General features: G+C 37.9%; 2 protein-coding genes across 2 annotated transcripts in view; one reads left to right on the top strand and one right to left on the bottom strand.

The window, feature by feature from the left end:
• Positions 1-874: 874 nt before the first annotated feature.
• Positions 875-9551, top strand: NAGA (alpha-N-acetylgalactosaminidase). Its single transcript, XM_015813527.1, has 9 exons — positions 875-951; positions 3260-3431; positions 4162-4336; positions 5405-5582; positions 5793-5887; positions 6483-6644; positions 7475-7672; positions 8119-8262; positions 8705-9551. The coding sequence occupies exons 2-9, from the start codon at positions 3283-3285 to the stop codon at positions 8885-8887; spliced, it is 1284 nt and encodes a 427-aa protein (XP_015669013.1). The 5' UTR covers positions 875-951; positions 3260-3282; the 3' UTR covers positions 8888-9551.
• A 4449-nt stretch (positions 9552-14000) lies between these two features.
• The window catches only part of WBP2NL (WBP2 N-terminal like), a 12513-nt gene continuing 6884 nt past the window's right edge, over positions 14001-19629 (bottom strand). Inside the window, exons 3-8 of the mRNA XM_015813528.1 lie at positions 19199-19334; positions 18125-18217; positions 17178-17372; positions 16395-16538; positions 15537-15613; positions 14001-14115 (exon numbers count right to left, since the gene is read on the bottom strand). Coding sequence (XP_015669014.1) covers positions 14068-14115; positions 15537-15613; positions 16395-16538; positions 17178-17372; positions 18125-18217; positions 19199-19334 — 693 coding nt within the window. The 3' untranslated portion in view covers positions 14001-14067. The remainder of the gene's footprint in view (positions 14116-15536; positions 15614-16394; positions 16539-17177; positions 17373-18124; positions 18218-19198; positions 19335-19629) is intronic.

Consider the following 19629-nt stretch of genomic DNA (forward strand, 5'->3'; position numbering starts at 1 on the left):
CTGTATATTACTATCACAGAGCACCAATCATGCAAACACAAGCAAGGCCCATTTAAACTGTCAACCACTTTATTTAAGCTGAAGCCTTTGCCACTGTTGACTTTGCCATGCTGGGGGGGGGGGGAGCCAGCATTTCTGGAGCTGGAATATCAATTGGGATTGGTGGGAACAATTGGAGATCGAAGAGACAATTAGTGGCGGTAGGAAGATTGTACTTGCCCAAAACAGAAATCTCATGGTGCCTAGTAGTAAGTAGTAAGGCCAACCTAATTATACAGACATAGTTCATCTTTTCATTCTATATTCTCACCTGTCATTGCTGATATTACTAGAAAGAGAAAGGAAGAGAGGATGGGTGAGTTTAAAACAGTGCAGTAAAGGGACAAAAGAGACCTGAAGAGTGGCTTCCATGGGTTCTGTAGCTAACCTGTCTCCGGTTCCATGCTGTTATTCCCCAGGCATAGGCATAAAAGCAGCCTGAAACCAGTTTTACTGGTTTGCTTTCTAAGCCTTGGACCACTTCAGTCCATAAATCTGCCATACATATTCCAATTAGAATAATAAACAAGAGAGGCATCTCTGCTAAGGGACATAAAAGAGACGGCAGTACTCTGATCCTTGGACGATTCAGAACGTCTCTTGGAGAAACTGTGCATGAACTTCAACTACGTCCAGCACCGAGTGAAAAGGGCTGAGCTCAAACGACGCTCGCATACACGTGTCACAGGGAGCGTCTGCTTCCTCTTTTCCTCGGGGCAAAAGCGAGGGCGGTGGTGGAGTTGACAGGACGCTGAGATCAGCACCTTCTCGGCTCTACTATTGAGCAATCCAAGGGATCAGCTGATCGGTGGAAGGAAGCGAGCACGTGATTAGCAGCCCTGTGCAGGGATCGACTTGCAGGCTTTCGATTGTCGCTGGTGTAGTACTGGTTGCAGCTTAATCTCTGATAGTGTAAGTGTCCTGATGTGTCTTGAAGTTTGGATGGGTGATATACGTGAACGGTCGGGATGGGGAATAGTCTTTTTTTTCTTTTATCTGATCAAAGATCGCAGTATATGAAAATGAACAGAAAAACGAATGATTGTTCCAGAGTACCTACTGATTACGATTACAGTTGTAGATTTGAATTAATTTAGGCCGTTTGTGCCCTCAGTGAAATACGTTTTCATTAAATGAAAAATACCGAATTTGCACAATTATTTCACCATTGTCTTGATGCAGTCTAAAGAAGGCTTCTTTGTAAATGCGGAAACTGGCTTGCAGCAGCCACGGGGAGGGGGGAGGCGGATGGATACCTGGTATTTTAATGGACACAACGATATATTTGGCAACAGTTTGCAAGAAGTTTTCTATTGCCTTTCTTCATGATTTTTTTAACTTAGATCAGCTCACCTTAATGGTTTCCCATTCAGATACAAATAGGTCCCGCTGAGCCAGATGCTGCAATTCTGTTTCATCCCAAACAAGTACATGGTGCGTAATGAAACTTTTTGCCAAGTTGGAAACGGAACCAGGCATTGATCCTATGGCTGATTCTGTATCTGCACATCTCAGAAAATTAAATTATTCATATGAAGCTACTTACGCTAAGTACATAAGATTTATCTTAGAGAAAACTATGATTGAAAGTAGCTCTCCAGAGACCTTGCAAAAGATTTCCTCTGGTGTGCTGTCTGAGATTCGTTCATAGCACATGTCAGATAGTGAACCTGAGAATTGCTATATGCTATTACCTTGCCACAAGCCAACTTTCCTTACTTGATGCCCTTCAAAGTGCGGGGCTGTGTCATTTCGTGAACTCTACACCACACTTCATTTAGTGGACCTGTGGAATCAACATATTCTTTATGAAAGTGTAGTAAAATAGATACTGGTTAGGAATGCTGTGTCTGTAATTTTGCTTCCGTCACTGTGTATGCTTCAGGATCCTGCTCTAACAGCAGCATGAGTCCCAGAATGCAACACTGGGAACTTGTGTGTGTGGTGTAAAACAGGGAAGGGTAAGTAGAATCCAGAGTCAGTTTCTTTTTCAGTTGTTGTCATATAAGTTTGCCTAATTCCTCCTGCAAACTGGGTGGGACAATTACAAATAAGAGTGATAAAGAACATGTGGATTATAGGTAAAATCTCCAATAGAGCATTGTGCTGACGGCAGCTATGGTATGAAATGGAATGGTACAGGTTGAAGCACCATTTCAGAAAGTAAATTGTAGACAGAGCTGGCATGGGGTGGTTGGTAGATGGATGTGAGCTTCTACCAGGGCTGTAATTTATTGTTTTAAATGGTTGTTTTATTGTATTATCATCTTCAGAACAACCAAGCATCTTAAATAAGCAAAACATGTATATCACCAAGATAAAATTTTATGAATTGTCATTAAGTTCTTGCTCTTTTTTCTTTCCTTTGAGTGAGTTTTGATTTTGGTAGCGGCCTGGACTAGTGCCTGCAATTTTTGTGGCAAGATTTTTGGAAACATTTTGCCATTGCCTTTTTTCTAAGGCTGAGAGACAACGGCTGACCCAAGGTCATCCAGTTGGCTTCGTGCCTAAGGTAGGATTAGAACTCAGAGTCTCCTGGTTTCTAGCCTGGTGCCTTAAGTATTTTGTTTGCTGCCCAGAGTCCCTTTGGGTAAGTAACTATATAAATTTGTTTAACAAATAAATAAATTTTAGATATATCAACAGTGCTCTTAAAATCGGTGATTATCTACAAATAATCTGCAAGAGAAGAGTCAGTTTGGTATTGTGGTTAAGGCACCAGGCTAGAAACCAGGAAGCTGGTTTCACAAAGCCAGCTGGATGACCGTGGGTCAGTCGTTGTCTCTTAGCCTTAAAAAAAAAAGGCAATGGCAAAACATTTCCAAAAATCTTGCTACAAAAATTGCAGGCACTAGTCCAGGTAGTTACCAAAATCAAAACTCACTCAAAAGAAAAAAGAGCAAGAGCTTAATGACCACTCATACAATTTTATCTTGGTGATATGCGTGTTTTGCTTGTTTAAGATGCTTGGTTGTTCTGAGGGTGATAACCATAGTTTCCAGGTTCAGGCAAAAAAGGTAACTGTCTAATTGAAGACTTCCAGGTTTCACTGCACATTGTTAAAGCAAGAAAAACTGGTGCAGGCAGAGGTGAAAGCTTGTAAATATTTAACCTCATTAGATATGGGTGGAAAAGCCATTGAATGGAAACAATTGAATGGAAACAATTGAAAGTGATATTTCATTATGTCTCCTCCCCCCTCTGCCCACCTCTTTTGCAGTGGTCATCCCCCAATCCCTTGTCATGAAATGTGTTGTCTTCCTTCTTCTACTCCATGCCTTCTCCCTGGCTTTGGAGAATGGACTTATGAGAACGCCCCCCATGGGGTGGCTTGCTTGGGAGCGCTTTCGTTGTAATGTTGATTGCAAGAAAGATCCCCATAATTGTATCAGGTAAGTGGAAGAACCTTGGAAATAGTACAAAATCCAATCTTTTTCCAGGTATGTTCCTGAGTTTCAGAATCCTGGGATTCAAGATGAGGGATGGCATCAAACCTAGAAAATCTGAAGCTCCAGGGTGGCATCTGCCTTCCCTAAAAGCCCTCATGCTTCTCTGAATATTGTTGCCAAGTTGTAGTTTAATTTTCTGACTGAGCATAGTTGAGAAAAGAGTACTGAATCATTTTGCTATATAAAAATATTAATGAAAATGAAAACATATGAGGAAATCATTAATTAATAGACCTTGTACCGCAATATACAAACATGTTGTTTGAACAGGAACCAGTAAAAGAGCCCAGCCTACAAGCTTTTGTTTATTCTCATAGTGACGTTGGTTGAATGAGGCATATTTTTAAGAAACAGAAGGATCCTGTCCATAAGGAAGGGCACTGAGGAAAACATAATATTGTAGGAAGCTTTATTTTAATTTTACTTCCAGATTATTGCAGAAAAATAATAAGTATGAAAGAGTGATAGTGGGGACCTGACAGAGAAATGAACCTTTTTATCTATTGTGGAAAGTAAACTTGCATGACTGTGGCAGATTATGTCAGTGCAGTGTGAAGCCTGACATTGTCAGAGCAGTATTTATTATGCCTGATAGTTCCCACTGGCTATTCCACATTGGTCACTTTGCTTGTCGTTCTTGTTTCCTATGACTGCTTTTCCATTTGTGGGACAGTGAGACTCTCTTTATGGAAATGGCGGACTGTCTGGCAATGGATGGTTGGAGGGAGCTGGGCTACGAGTATGTGAATATTGATGATTGCTGGATGGCAAAGAAGCGGAATATGACGGGACATCTGATTCCGGATCCAGAGAGGTTTCCCAGAGGGATCAAAGCCTTGGCAGACTATGTAAGTGAATATTTCTGATGTGAGAATGAAATCAAATGATCTAGCTGTGATTAAAAAAAAAGATTAATTGCTTAGCCAATAATAAAGAAGTTCCAGAGGAACTTTGTGGCTGCCCCAAAAGGTCAAAGGCTTGCTTCTTAATTGCTGTAAAAAATGTAGGTTCCTTTTTCAGGTAGGACTGGCCAATTTGCAGCCATGGACCTGGACTTGTACAACAGTTGGGCTGAGTGAAGCACCTTTGCTCAGAGTTATTCAGTGAGAAACATGTTGCTGGGCAAGAAATTCTGCATCTAAATCACCAGATTATTCTGCGAATTCAAACTCTATAGTTTCAGATGTAATCCTTGGCACTGGATATTTTTAAAAAGCTTATCAGTTTTCTATTGTGTCATCCAGCTTGGTACCCACCAGATATTCTGACCTTCAGTACTCCTAACACATTTCCAGCATAGTGAATGGCTGTGCTGAATAAGGATGATAGGATTTAAAGCCAACATATCTGAAAAACATTAGATTGGAAAAGGAAGGGTTGGCCATTTGGTAAAAAAATCAACAATGAAACATACCTTTTAACTTTTTTTCCCCATCTGACATCATCTTATGCAATGGTGGGCAGAAGCATAATTTGAACCAGCCATTCAGTCAGCAGAAATGTTTGTATTCACATAAAATGGGGAAAATGCTACCACATACTAAATATTGATGTTTCGGTGTTTTATCTAGTTTGCTTTTGTATCTTTCCATTGGTGGAAACATAATTTTACATACTACAAAGTAAGTGTTCATCCTCGGGGAGTTTGTTTGGGTAACTAGTTATTCTTAGTTTTAACACTCTACTCATTAGATATCTACTCTTACAATAAGCAATTTCAATTTAAGTCAACATTGTTGAGATATTCTGCAAATAAAGAAGAAGAGGAGAAGATGGTGGATTAGCTTTTGAGGAAGTGATTAAAAATAGATGCTCACTAACACCAACAATAACAATGTTTGTACTGTTTCCTCCATCATGTAGATTCTTCATAGGTCTTCTTTCTTGATCTCACAAGTCATGACATATTTTGGCAGGTTCATTCACGGGGTCTGAAACTTGGCATTTATGGTGATCTAGGCACCCATACTTGTGCAGGTTTCCCGGGTACTACATTAAATTGTATTGAACAAGATGCTTTAACGTTTGCACAATGGGGAGTGGATATGCTGAAACTAGATGGTTGCTACTCATCAGCAGATGAACAGGCCCAAGGTAAAGTTCAAGGCTTTATCATGCCTCTGTGTTGCTTCTTTTGTCAGTGCATCAAAAGCTGCTAAAATAATATATTTTAATTGGCTTTGTTTAAGATGTCAAATATAGATTTGGGAAATTAATTATAATAAGCATCAACCAGCTAAAATAATTTGGTTTAAATAAATTCCGAATTTAACTCAAATGGATAATTATTCTTGTTTTCCAAAGGTTATCCTAGAATGTCCAAGGCTCTGAATGCAACAGGTCATCCCATTGCTTATTCCTGCAGTTGGCCAGCCTATCGAGGGGGACTCCCACCTTCAGTGAGTTGTATTTGAGGAAGGATGGGGCTGATCTTAAAGCTTCTGTCCATTGAACTTCAGAATTTTAAATGAAGGTTTTGCATCACATTTTAACAATTTAGTGTGACATGTGATCCATAAATGTACTCATTTAATTTGCAGGAGACACGCTTCTTTAATCTTGTATTGAGTTTTAGAATCAATCCACCTAGAACTCTTGACACAATGTTTTAGTTGGCTGAAACAGTATTTTTTTTATTAACAAGCTTACTACATGTAGTACTACATAAGAGTATAGTGTTGTTGGATGTTACATATTTTGTTAATGACAAGTGTTATAATTATGAGTGATACAGTTATTCTGTTAACACATCCTTTGAGCAGTTCTATCCATTTCTCTTTGCTATGGTGACACAACTGTGTGGCTTTAGTTGGATAGCAAAATAATTACAGTTAATTGTTTAACTTAGTATTTCTTCTTTCCAATATATATTTTTGCCATATATTAAGTACACCCAGACAAGCCAAAATGATGTAAATTGATGATCATTTTCAAAAGATAAATCATGCCAAGCTTACTGTAATTATTCTGTTTCATGCATTTGTTTTCTTTTAGGTGAATTATACTCTTTTAGCAAATATATGTAACCTCTGGAGAAACTTTGATGACATACAAGACTCTTGGAGAAGTGTCCTCTCTATTGTGGAATGGTTCTCAATGAATCAGGATGTACTTCAGCCAGCAGCTGGCCCTGGCCATTGGAATGACCCTGACATGGTAATGTTGAGCAGAAGAGGATCATAGGAAAGCTAAATGAATGAGAGAGGCTCTCTTTGGAATTCTAAAGCTAGAAAAAAGCTAATGAAGGTGACTGTTGACAGGAATGTATATGTTCCATCATCTTGTTTTCAACTCTTGTATGTAATTTAAGTAGACAAGCCATTTGTGTTACATTCTTACATTTGCTGCACATACCCATTATTTTAATCTCAGTGAGTATAACCTACACTAGAAATATCACAGAAAACCTGAATTCCATTAAAATAATTTGTACAAATAGGCATATATTGCTATTTTTTGCAAAAACATGTTACATTGAAAGGATAAGCAGTTATATATTATACCGATCCAATTATCCTGCAGTTCTTTGAAAATATAGCTTGTTTTGCTTACGTATGGTTTTTTTTAGTTTTTAAAGTTTAACTCATTATCCTCTTCTACCCCTTCTAAATTCTTCATTAATTTAATAATTTTTGCACCTAATTTTTATATTAGAAAACTGACATTCCTAGGATGCAGGACTTAATAGTTATGTCTATGTTTGCCCAGTGGGATATTGGAATTCAGCGTTGATATTATTTCCTAAACTTTCTTCTAGAAGAAAATTGGGGAAGGTTATTCCAATCATAGGCATTGAGTAAACCTACCTAGTTATTTATTTAGCATATGGGTAAATAAATTAATAAAAATTAATAATAATAAATAAAAGCTACCTTTATTCAACAAGAATTCTCTTGGAATCAGTTCATATGCAACTCTTGTTTTCTTTTGCTTTCATTCTTGACTTTATTACTCACCTCTGGGTTAACCTCTTCTTTATCCTACAGCTAATCATTGGAAACTTTGGGCTGAGCCTTGAAGAATCCAAGTCCCAGATGGCCTTATGGACAATTATGGCTGCTCCTCTTTTCATGTCCACAGACCTCCGTGTTATTTCTGAAAGTGCCAAGGAGATTCTACAAAACAAATTGATGATCACAATTAACCAAGATCCCCTGGGAATTCAAGGTCGTAGAATCCTTCAGGTAATGAAAGCCAAGCATCTGGAGAATCTTATTTGAATCCCTGGAACTCCAGAGGGTATATTCCTGCCTTTTGACCCTGTTATGTGGGAAGATCATTAATTAAGGATATTTATTACATTCATAACGATCCTCTCTTCTAAGGAGCTTAGGAGACAATATATTAGTTTTCAGCAATCTGGCATACTCCAGATCCATTGACACTGTTGTTTTCATAATTTATCTGGAAGGAAGAAGGGTAGAGAAGCATGTGTATATGGTGTTCCCCATGTATTTTTTGGCTCAAATTACAGCACCAAGAGTTGGGTTAAACTAGTATGAGTTTCATACCTCATAACAATTTCAGTTGAAGAATTGTTCTTTTCCTATATGATGACATCACCATTTTCAATTTATGTCCTGGGAAAGATTTCCTTTAGAAGAACATGTTGTTTAATCTGATTTTGTAGGAGAAATCTCGAATTGAAGTATTTCTGCGGCCTCTTTCCCACTCAGCCAGTGCTCTGGTTTTCTTTAGTCAGAGGACAGACATGCCATATCACTACACAACTTCCCTTGCACAGCTCAATTTTACAGAGAATGCTGTCTATGAAGTAAGTAAAGAAACACCCATATGTGGTCTTCCTTTCCATTGCTGAAAACATTTTAGGGGAACGGGATGACAAGCTGAAAATCTCATGTACTACACAGTAATGCTTACTTATATTTGCCCCATGTTATTGAATTTAATATGGCCATATCCTGGCTTTTAGAAAATTATTTAATAATCAGGTTATTTCCTGGGGTGATAAAACAGTCCAAAGCAAAATAAGTCATAAACCCAAAACTCTATCCCCTCTGCCAACACTACCATTCATTTGTGACAAATAAGTAACAGGATTATTTACTATTTTAGAATTCAAGTTGTACAGCAATTAAGCTTTAGTATTTTTCATTGGGATAAACATTGCTATGGAATAGCTATTAGAATATATGAGTAGTTCCATAGTAGATGCACATATGATCATTTATCCATTTATCTCTTTTTTTTGTTAGGCACAGGATGTGTACACCAGTGAAATAATCAGTGACCTGAAGATTGCTACCAACTTCACAGTGGTGATTAATCCCTCTGGAGTAGTTATGTGGTATCTGTACCCAGCAATGTACCTGGGGCAGCCTTCCAACTTCATAAAGCAGCAGGTGAAAGCAAATAAATTCAGTCCCTTTAATCTGTGATAGCCAGCAGTTGAATAACATTTTGGAAAGCTGCTAAGGATTCACCACTCCCTATTGGTACACTTGTGGTACTTCAACAGAGAAAAAAAAAGATTGTGTAGGTTGGCAGTTTTACACAAGTAACATACAAATTGAGATCTACCTGTACACACAATGGAGATGCTATTACAGTAGTTCACTAGTATGCAGTCCAATAGTTCTAAGTACAGTAGACATAAATAAGTAGACATGTATTCTTATTTATATAGATTAGACTGCTAATGATGGTCACATGCTTTGAGATAATCAATTAGAAGCTGGTTGCCTATATATAAGCATAACCATGGGAAAAATTTATATTTTGTACAAGGAATTTCCTATAGATCACTGAATTGTAAATTTCCCGGATTCCAAAACTGAACTGGAATTGTCCTTTAATGCACAGAATTTCTATTGCACTATAGGTGTTTTTAATGATATCAGCTATTTCAGTAGTTGAAATAATTGCAAAAGTTCTTTTTGTTAAGGGTTCTAGCATTTCTTTTATTGTCGCTTATCTGACTGGCTTAATTTTCCAGGATTTTTAATTTTTTTATTCTTTTGTTGTAAACAACTCTTTAGGGACTATTTTTTTTATCATATGTTCAGATGTTTATATTTTTAAATAAGTTTTTGAATAAAGATTATTGTTTCAGAAATTATTTGATTAAAAAGCCATATAAAATGAATAAATTTTCAAAGTGTTTGCTAATTCTGTAATTTATTTTTCCTAGTACATTTTTCCTAGTCACATACCTTTGATGTAACTGAATCCCAGAATTCCCAGAATTGCCAGCCAACATATAGTCTATCACATCTGGAGATTACCAAAATAAGTTTCCTCAGTTTTATCCTCCCCATTATTCAATAAGTTACTTTTAGTACTGTGACAGTCTGTTTTTCTGTCTGCCTATCTATCCTATCTAATCTATCTAATCTATCTATCTATCTATCTATCTATCTATCTATCTATCTATCTATCTATCTATCTATCTATCTATCTATCTATCTATCATCTATCTATCTATCTATCTATCTATCTATCTATCTATCATCTGTATCTATATATCTATCTGGATTAAAAGGCAACACTAAGGCACTGATCATAGCAGCATAAGTACAGGCAATAAGGACTAGATCTATAGAAGTAGTGGTCTAGACGTGATCCAAGGTGCAGACTATGCAGAGAGGTCTGAGACAGAGTCTAATACATAATAACAGGGTGTAAGAAGCTGGCAACAACAGCATATACTGAATGACACAACCAAATATCATTCTGTACAGGAACACGTGCATGGTATATAGATTAGACCCAAGTCTCAATGGGAGATCCTACAGAAGATCATGGAGAATAAGAGAGCTAAGATCCTATAGGATAGCAGTGCCCAGCCTTCCTGACACCAAAGACTGGTTTTGTGAAAGACAATTCTTCTATGGACCAGGGTGGAGCTTTGCGTGCAACCTAGATCCCGCGCATGGGCAGATCAAGCTTTGCTCGCTCACCTGCCACTTATGTGGCCCTCTTCCTATCAGCCATGGACTGGTACTGGTTTACAACTCTGGTTGGGGATTCCTGCTGTAGGCCTTACCAGATCAAGATGGACAGGTATTAACCAATCAAGCAGCCATTATGGTAGTAGACATCAGAAGATAGCAGTGGTAATAGATGTAGCAGTGCCAAGTGATAGCAGTAGGAAGGAGTAAGAAAAGCTGGATAAGTACCAGGGCTTGAAAGAGGAATTACAAAGGATATGGAAAGTAAAGGCCAAATGGTTCAGTCATGGTATGAGCACTCAAGGCTTAACTCATAAGTTGGGAAAGTGGCTCCAACAAAACCCGGGAACAATAGGGCTTTCTATCCAAATGAGTGTATTGTTAGGAGCAGCTAAGAACTCTCAAACTCCCAGGTTTGGAAGTGAGATTGAGGAAGACACATACCCATACCACCACCACCCCCCACAAAATTGTGGCATATGCCAAGGTGATGCATAATCTGTTATTCTGCATAGGCTTGAACTTCCTCAGCCAGCTAATTACAAGGACGCATATGGATACAAGTTCAAGAATCGAACTATCAACAGTCATCTCTTCTACATGGATGACATCAAGTTGTATGCTAAGGGTGCATGAGACATTGACTCACTAATTCTCCTGACACAGATGTACAATGAGGCCCTTGGATATTGTTCAGATGAGAAGTGTGACTGCATGGTAATCAGGAGAGGGAAAGTAGTTTTAGCTGATGGCGGTGGAACTCCCAGCAGGCCACATAACAGACATATAGGCCAGTTCAGGCACCTTGGTATCCCATTCACGAGAACCATGATAAGGCAAGGAAGTACCACCAAAGACAGGTTCTGAACAGCCAGATCAATAGAACAAGATCCATGCCATCAAAATGTATGCCCTGCTAGTCATCAGATACCCTTCCAGTGTAGTGAGCTGGCCAAAGGACATGGAAGCTGCTGGTAAACACCTGAAAGCTCCTCACAATCGTACAGGTTTCCACCCCAAGCCCAACATGCAGAAACTGTACACTAGCCAGAAAGAGGGTGGGCAGGGTCTAGTGAGTGTTAAAGCCACTGACCTGGATGAAACTCAGAGCATCCACAAATACACCAGTAAGATGGCACTCAAAGATGAACTACTGAGAGAATGCCTGAGGCAGCAGTAGACATGGAAAGATCAAGCAGGAGTGCCATGGCAAGACAAGACCTTGCATGGAAAGTACCATCAACAGATATCTGAGATGGCAGTTTAATATTGCACATTAGTCTTGGCAAGAAACTAGGTCTTGCTAATGTCTAAGTCACCGCATCTATTTAGTTTGATCTCTAAACATTAATGGGACTTGACAAGTTTATTTTTGCAGCTTGTAAAACTCACATATTGCTGACAGCAAAATAGTGCAAACATAATTGTACATTTTTTTTATCTTGTGTGCTTTATTTTTTTGTGCTCTATATTGTAACTCTACTTTGTAAGTTTCATTTAAGAAGTTTTATTTAGTCTGGGTCACTGACATGTAATACAGAATGTGATTTGAATGTATGTATGTAAACGAAGTTTGAAGCAGGCAAGAACAAACTACTTTTGAATTGTTTCCAAATAAATTAGTCATAAAACCATCCAGAGGTCAAGCTTGAGGAAGACCTTACCAGGCACAAAATTCAAATAGATCTTGTTAAGGAGAATTTTCCATACCATTCTTTAAAGATAGGAACTATATCTCCTCCCAGCCCACACCAACTAATCTTTGCACAAAATGATAAGTTATCAACATACCAATACAGACACAAATATAAAGGTTTCAATATTTCTGTATTAAAGTGCAATTCAAAAATATTATAAACAGAGTTAACTAGTTATGGAAAACAGTTACGTTTTTGTGTTCAGAATGAAAGTATTTGTTAGAAAAAAGTTTTATTTCATACTTTTTACTGAATAATAAATTCATGTACTAAAGGGAAAATAAACAAGTATCCGTAACACAGCAGTACGTCTTTGAGTTTTTCACTGTGAAGTACAGCCCTAACATCAAGGAAGAAAAGAAGAGATTTCCTATATGCAAATTATATTTTCCACTACTTTAGTGGAACAATAGTTTTTTAAAGAAAACAAATACGAGAGAAGTCATTATTAAATAACAGCTTAACACAACCCAGAATATTGGTTGCTTCTTTCTAGTTCATAGACAAAAAAAACTATTTTTAGTTTTTTTTCTTCCAATACAATTGCAGAACTCTTTATCAAATATAATTTCTTACTCATGTTTGCAGTTTTAATATTTTTTCCACCTCATTATCTCTGGCTTGATGGTGTAGCTCAGCTAAATCTAGATAGAGGCCTAACAAACAGAAACTGCTTTGATATCTATGTCAAGTTTTACCAACATACAGCAGTGTTAATTCCCATTATCTGTAGCAGAAAAAAAGGTTTTTCCTTAGATATAATATCTGATGTTCTGTTAGCTGCTACTAGTTAGAAAAGAACTGATTTCCAGATCTTAGAATAACCAATATCTGTTTTTTCTGGATCAGATATTATGCTGTTTGCTTAATTACATTTTATTTTAGTCCTCTCAAAACTAGCCAATTATAAACCAATCTTTGGTTCCAGTTCACATAAATGGTTTCAATGCTAGTTTCCTTTCTGCTGTATAGTTATGGCAGACAGATAATTTGCACTAATTTGAGTAAGACTCATTGCCCTACTCTTACAACAGCCAGAAGACATTTTAGGGACACAGAGACACATAAAGATGTTTTAGAGACATAGACCCTGCAGCCAAATTGAAAGCAGAAAACCTGCTGTGCATTCCTTCAGATGTAGATACAGTAAAACTGTTATCTACCTGGCATCCTTCTGCAAGGATAAAGAACCAATACTGCAGAAAGCGAAATCTTTACAGCACATTGAGTGTGGAAAACCAGAAGGCAGCAACAATTATTGAGAAGGAATGAATTGATTAATCTTTTGGATCTCCTCCCTGTCATCACTTCCTCTTTAGATATCAATTTCTAGGAATCAGTAGAAAGCTTTCTTCCCTTCTACTTTGCAGGAAAGATAGAAGTCTCTGAAAATTCCTTGGTATTCATTAATCTGCAAGGGGTGAAAATACCATGCAGATAATGATGGTATTAAACATACAGAGATGCAGAAAAACAAAATGCTCCTTCATGAATATCTGTGTCACATTAAAAGTGTTTTGTTTATACACTGAATATTTCATCCCTGCATAACTGAAGTTGTTTTATATGTATTTTATAGCTTATCTTTCCCACCAATTAAAGGGCTAAAACAGTCGTGGCAATCCTAGTCTACCATCAGGACAGAAAGCAAATAAAGTAGTACTGTCACCTCTCTTGTATTGCCATTCTGAAAGTTTAACAGCAAGTGTAACACCATCCAATACTATGCATGCTACTGACACAGGATGGTCTAGAGCAGGGGTTCTCAACCTTGGCTACTTTAAGACTTGTGGACTTCAACTCCCAGCAAAGCTGGCTGAGGAATTCTGGGAGTTGAAGTCCACAAGTCTTAAAGTTGCCAAGGTTGAGAACCCCTGGTCTAGAGATTAAAAAAAAAAACAAGAGGCAGCAGCAATGGTAAAATCTCCAAAGTCAAGAAACGCAAGGAAGAAGGTGGTGCTGAGACTCCTGTTAGTTATTCTTCTTTTCCTCAGGTGGTGCATAAGGAGGTGGTTGATCCTAAAATGAAAATTAGGCACATTTAATCAAATTGGCACTTTACTACTTAACATTTGAGTTTTTCTTCTCAGCATTCTTAAAATTATTTCATATTAAATCACAGCGTGTAAGACATTTCAACGCAGTCTCATATGCGACCTGTCTTCTAAGAAGAGTTCAACTATAATGAAAGACCTCAAGTCAGAAGATGTCATGTTCTTCATACCTTTGTAAGGAAAGTTACTCAGTAATATGTGGTAAGCCAATGTTATGCAAAGACCCAGCTCTCTGCAAAAGGCTCTAATGCTTGGAGAGGTGGAAAGAAAAAGAGGTGGTCAGCAGCAAGGTACGGTAAATGGACAGTTACAAAGGGGTGTGCCACTGGAAGACTCGCAAGGCCGGTTTAGGAACAGTTCATCATGGCAAAAATCTATCTATGTGCTTAAGTGTCTTACTGGTACATAATCAACCTATCAATGTTATTATCACAGGGATGGGATGAGATGGTATAGAAACAGACAGTTAAACATGTATATAGGTGTTTCATTTTTTTTTTTAAAAAAGGAGAGGAACAGCCTCAAGTAAATAAATAGACTCTGTGTTTGTGTGTAATTTCCTTTAGAATTCAAAGTTTCCCAGTGTTAGTATACTCGTATAATAGAAAGCAAAAATGCCAGATGCTCTTGGTATAATGTAAACATTATATTCAGTGTAACTAGCTGCAGATTTTATTTAACTAAATGTCAGAACAGCAAAAAAATTTAGAACTACAAAGCTAAACCTGCTCCTCATTGTGCTACAGCAGAGGTCTCCAACCTTTCCAGGCTCACGGCCCGGAGGAAAGGAGAGCAGCTTCCAAATTGGTGTGTGCGCATGTGAACACAAACAGGACCACATGCACCGGAGCGGCATTAGCGGCCCCATTTGCGCATGCACAAATGGGCCGTGCAACCTGCCCGGCGTTAGCAGCCCCATTCGCGCCCACACGCATCTGCAAATGGGACTGCGGGTGCTAGCGTGAATGGGGGGAGTGTGTGCACACACATGTGCATACCGGCCAGTCATTTCTGCGGCCCGCTGGCCAAAAGGCTATGGCCCGGTAGTAGGCTGCGGCTCATAGGTTGGGGACCCTGTGCTACAGGATGTCTATTCCCACTCAGTGATTGTACCAAATATTAAAACTGAGAATCAGGTAGTTCAGACCCAACTGAGTTAACACGACAGAAAGTTAGTCTATGACAGAACTCAGAACTGAGAATCAGGTAGCTGAAACATAACCAGGTTAGCACAACAGAGAGTTAGTGTATGACAGAACTCATTACATTTCTCAGAAATTCCTCTCCCGATTTTCTCAGATAAAATGGTACCTAAAAAAAATGTGGAAAATCACTACTCCCTTGGCCCCATCTTCTGCCACATACAATTCTAGAGAAATTCCTTACCATAGGCATGTAAACATTATGAGGATTAGCTGGGTTATAATATGCACTGGAAGTTGCCTCTGCTGCTTTATTGCCACCTACATCATTAATAAAAGAAAAAAGACAGGGAGAACTTTTAAAACAAATCCAAACACTATTCACATTCACAAACGCTTAGTGTCTCCTTCTTATTTTCTAGATAAAATTAAAGTACAGATTTGTAGCCTCTATAAGGAAGAATCTGGACAAAACAAGGTGATCATTTTTAGATATATTAACCATATAGGTTTAGGGTAGGCAAGAGGGAGAATATTCCACACTGATCAGAGACTGAGATCAAGATCTGTCAACTAACATATCTCAACAATTAGCAGCTCAGACAGAATATACAATCTCTAAAACAGAATCTGGTCACATTTTTGCAAGCAAGGCTACAGGCTCTCCCCTTTTGTTAATTTTTAGGCAGCGATTGTCCATATGTGGAATAGCACTAATGATACAGGAAGGGATGGAGACAGATTTTCTGACTTCGGCTTTTGGGCAGGAGGGAGGTGGGGTGAGTCACCAAAAAAGGAATACTAAGCCTAACAGAGTCAATACAAAATTTCAATAGCACAATCTTGCACAATTTCTGAGTACAAAGATAAGACTGGAGGTGAGGGGGCACTAGAAGCTGGGGACTTTTTCACTCCTCTTTAGAGTTTATGTTTAAGAGATGGGTGTTTCAAAGAATATTTACTCGATTGAAAGAAAATGGCTTGGACAAATCAACATGACAATAATTGCTCTTTAAATGACTTACTTAAAACCCAGAAAATAAAACCTGGGAGAACAATGCAACTAACCCAGTTCTAAGCAGAAGCAATCCTAGATTCTTACCTGGCATCCCAGGTTCTGTCCAGGTCCTAGGACCTGTAAATCCTGGGTCAGTAGGAGCTGAAGGGCCAGCAGCAGAAGGGCCAGGATATGGGGGAGGAGGTGCCATGTACATGGAGTTCATCCCAGGAGGTGGTGGATATGCACCTAAAGAAAGAAAATCCATATTTGTACAAGCATATCACAGATGTATTTATGTTGGTGCAAGTTCACATGAACTGTATTTTTCTTACATTGCACCTTCTTTAAAAATGAACCAGGAAGTATTTTTCAAATAATTTACACATTCAAAGAGAGGTGACTACTGTGCAATCTGTATTCTTGTGCAGATCCTACATCTATTCTCTTGGTTGTATAATACAATATATAGGACAGTAGCAAAATCATTTGTGGGAAATGGATGTGCAGAACAGCATACATGATACTCGAACACTTAATTCTATATTGCAGCTAATTCCATTCACAATGAATATGTTCAATCATTCTAAATATTATCCTTTCCCTAGTGGCAATTCTATAATGTTGCTATTCATATTGTTCAGATCTGGATAATTTTTAAGTCATTTCATCTACATGGAATAGTTATGAATTTTATAGTGCTATAATATATTTTATCAACATACTTAATCTTATTTATAAGTGTGATTTAAAAAAAAAACATTTTATATGTTAAATGTAGATGAAAAAAGGAACAAGAATTATAAAAACGCCCAAAACTTATCTTAAACAAAAAGAGATAGCTTAATATTGAATAACAGTATTTTATAAAGTTGGTTGAAAATTCACCTGGAGGAGGTGCATATGGATATCCCATAGGCTGCGGAGCAACTCCATATCCATTCATTTGTGAAGGCATATACATATATGCTCCAGAAGCTGGTTGTGGCATAACGTAGCTTCCTGGTGGAGGTACATAAGCACCAGGAAAAGGTGGCGGTGCATACCCATAGCCAAAACTCTGAGCTGGTACTCCTCTAGAAGCTAAGCACAGTATATATAATAAGCCAAATTTAGCACATGAAATCTTAAAGTTTAAATAATTATGTTTTAAATCAACCAAAATTAGAGGGAATTTAAGCAAATTATCTAATTAGTTTACTCATCATGCTCATTATGTTTTTGCAGGAAATGCACTCTATGTGAAAATTGATTGTGAAATTAAGGAAACTACAGAAAGCATGCAGAATATAGCTTTGTGCTGTTTACTCGCAGTGGTCATTGGAAGTGTCTGTATTTAATTCTAGGTAACAAAATGTGTTTGCAAGCATGCCTGGAAGCACAGGGAAGACTGCACATGCTCCCCTCTGGATCGTGTGCCTGGAAGGAGAGACGGGGCTTAGAACGGAATAGGCAGCATTCCAAGTCACCGCCCCATGAACACTTGCCATTGAGGAATATTTTCCTATGTTTTTTCTTATCTAATCCAAACCCATTTTTGTACCCAGTTTCATTTTTCCTGCTTCTTCCACCATATCAAATCTGGACCCATTTTGTTTAGAGGAGTTATCCTGCTGGTAGACAGAGTCCAAGTCTCTCCACATAATTTTTTCCCCAACATTCTGTTGGGTTGGGAAGAATGAAAAACATGTAATAGAGGTGGGAATAGCAGCATTTAGCACTGACCATACATTAGGTTTTAAGCATGACTGAAGAACTATCAGCAAGTACATCCATCAAATATTATCATCAAAAGTAGAAATCTGGGATGGGAAGAAATGAGAAGAAAGTCTTACCATCACTTGCAAGCTTGAACATCATTTGTCCAAACTCTATGGCACCTCCACTGAAGAAGCTCATTTTAAATGACGCCTGACCTTCCCAGCCACCTAAGAAACAATGATTGTGTTATAAGTCTTCCTTATGGCAGCTTCCCAAAGGTTGTCAAGACAAACCAGGGATAAATTGAACACGATTTGATACCAATGATCAGTTTACAAAGCAATTCAGAAATAGTTTTAACAAATATTACCATAACAGAGTATTCCCTATGCCAGTTTTGGGAAACTACCTCCTTTTTGCCAATTCCAGGTTCCTCAGCATTGTGTTACTGAAATCCAGAGATAAACTATCAACTTTCAATAGGTGTATTAAACCTTTAGCAAGATTAGCCTACTTACGTTATTAAAAACCCTTTCAAATCAAATAAAAAGGACCAAAACTTCTGGAGAGGGCAGATGGCCGAATAACCCTAACTTCACAGTATAACCCATCTTTCTCTCACAGATTTCAAAAAGAACAAATTTCAAGGTAAGAACAATACTTAAATGGCTTTTTTCCTTTTCACAACCAGCTAAAGATGCTCATTCATCACTTTCCCCTAAACGCATTAATATGCAATTCTTCTTACAAAATCAGAAGTGAATAGCTTCCTCCAAACCCTAATCAAATGTTTTCACTGAATTTAATCAGGGAATGTGAAATTTAACCAGAATGTATACCAGGAAAACTGAATTTTCTATTTCCATATGCAAGCAAAAATTTACAAATAAATATAAATCTGATTTGAAATAACTGTCTTTAAAAATAGGTTTTAAAATTAAAATCCAGTTTTTCTTTTTCTTCCAAATCAAGGTAAAGTGAATTATGAAGTTTCGCATAAGTACTGTATGAAGGATAGTGAACATAATGGCTATCAAAAACCTTCATTATTGGTATATATGTACAAAGAGACATTGATACATATTTTTGATGGATGTATAGTTCTCACTACAACAGAAATTTAAACCAAAACCTTTAAGCTTGATTTTACATATGATTACTCCAAGAGCATTTTATTATTATTTGCCTCTCTGATGGGTGACACATACCTCCTGGTTCTGCTTGTATTACTCCTTTGATATAATTGGCAGAAAAGACTGGTTGTTCAATGGAGCATCCCTTCACCAAATGGAATGGCATCATGAAAGACATCATTGGGTCTTTGCTTTTTGACACAAAAATAATCTGCAAAACAAATTTATGCTTTCACTTTTTATAAAGAAAGCCAACACAGAAATGAAAACATGTAACATATAACTGCAATCTACATCCATATCAAATCGGGAGCAGAGGACCATATCGGGTTTTGGGAGCACGCACACGCTGCTTACAAGCTTGTGGATGCTCCGATCCTCAGGGCTCTACTCGACTTCCAGGGACCTCAGATCCTCAGGCCCGGGACCATCGGCTGATGTTGTGCAATGCCAGGTCCGTGGTAAATAAGGCCCCCCTCATTCAAGAACTTATTCAAGAGGGGGGA

This window comes from Protobothrops mucrosquamatus, unplaced genomic scaffold (genome assembly GCF_001527695.2).
Source record: "Protobothrops mucrosquamatus isolate PMUCROS unplaced genomic scaffold, P.Mucros_1.0 scaffold162, whole genome shotgun sequence".
Taxonomy (NCBI): Eukaryota; Metazoa; Chordata; class Lepidosauria; order Squamata; family Viperidae; genus Protobothrops; species Protobothrops mucrosquamatus.

What these genes read in the sequence shown, in the direction of transcription:
- NAGA (XM_015813527.1), top strand. Translation starts at nt 3,283, where the DNA reads ATGAAATGTGTTGTCTTCCTTCTTCTACTCCATGCCTTCTCCCTGGCT. An exon ending in GAGGGGGACTCCCACCTTCA is followed by an intron (nt 5,888 to 6,482) that starts GTGAGTTGTATT and finishes GTTTTCTTTTAG; the next exon opens with GTGAATTATACTCTTTTAGC. An exon ending in ATTGGAATGACCCTGACATG is followed by an intron (nt 6,645 to 7,474) that starts GTAATGTTGAGC and finishes TTTATCCTACAG; the next exon opens with CTAATCATTGGAAACTTTGG.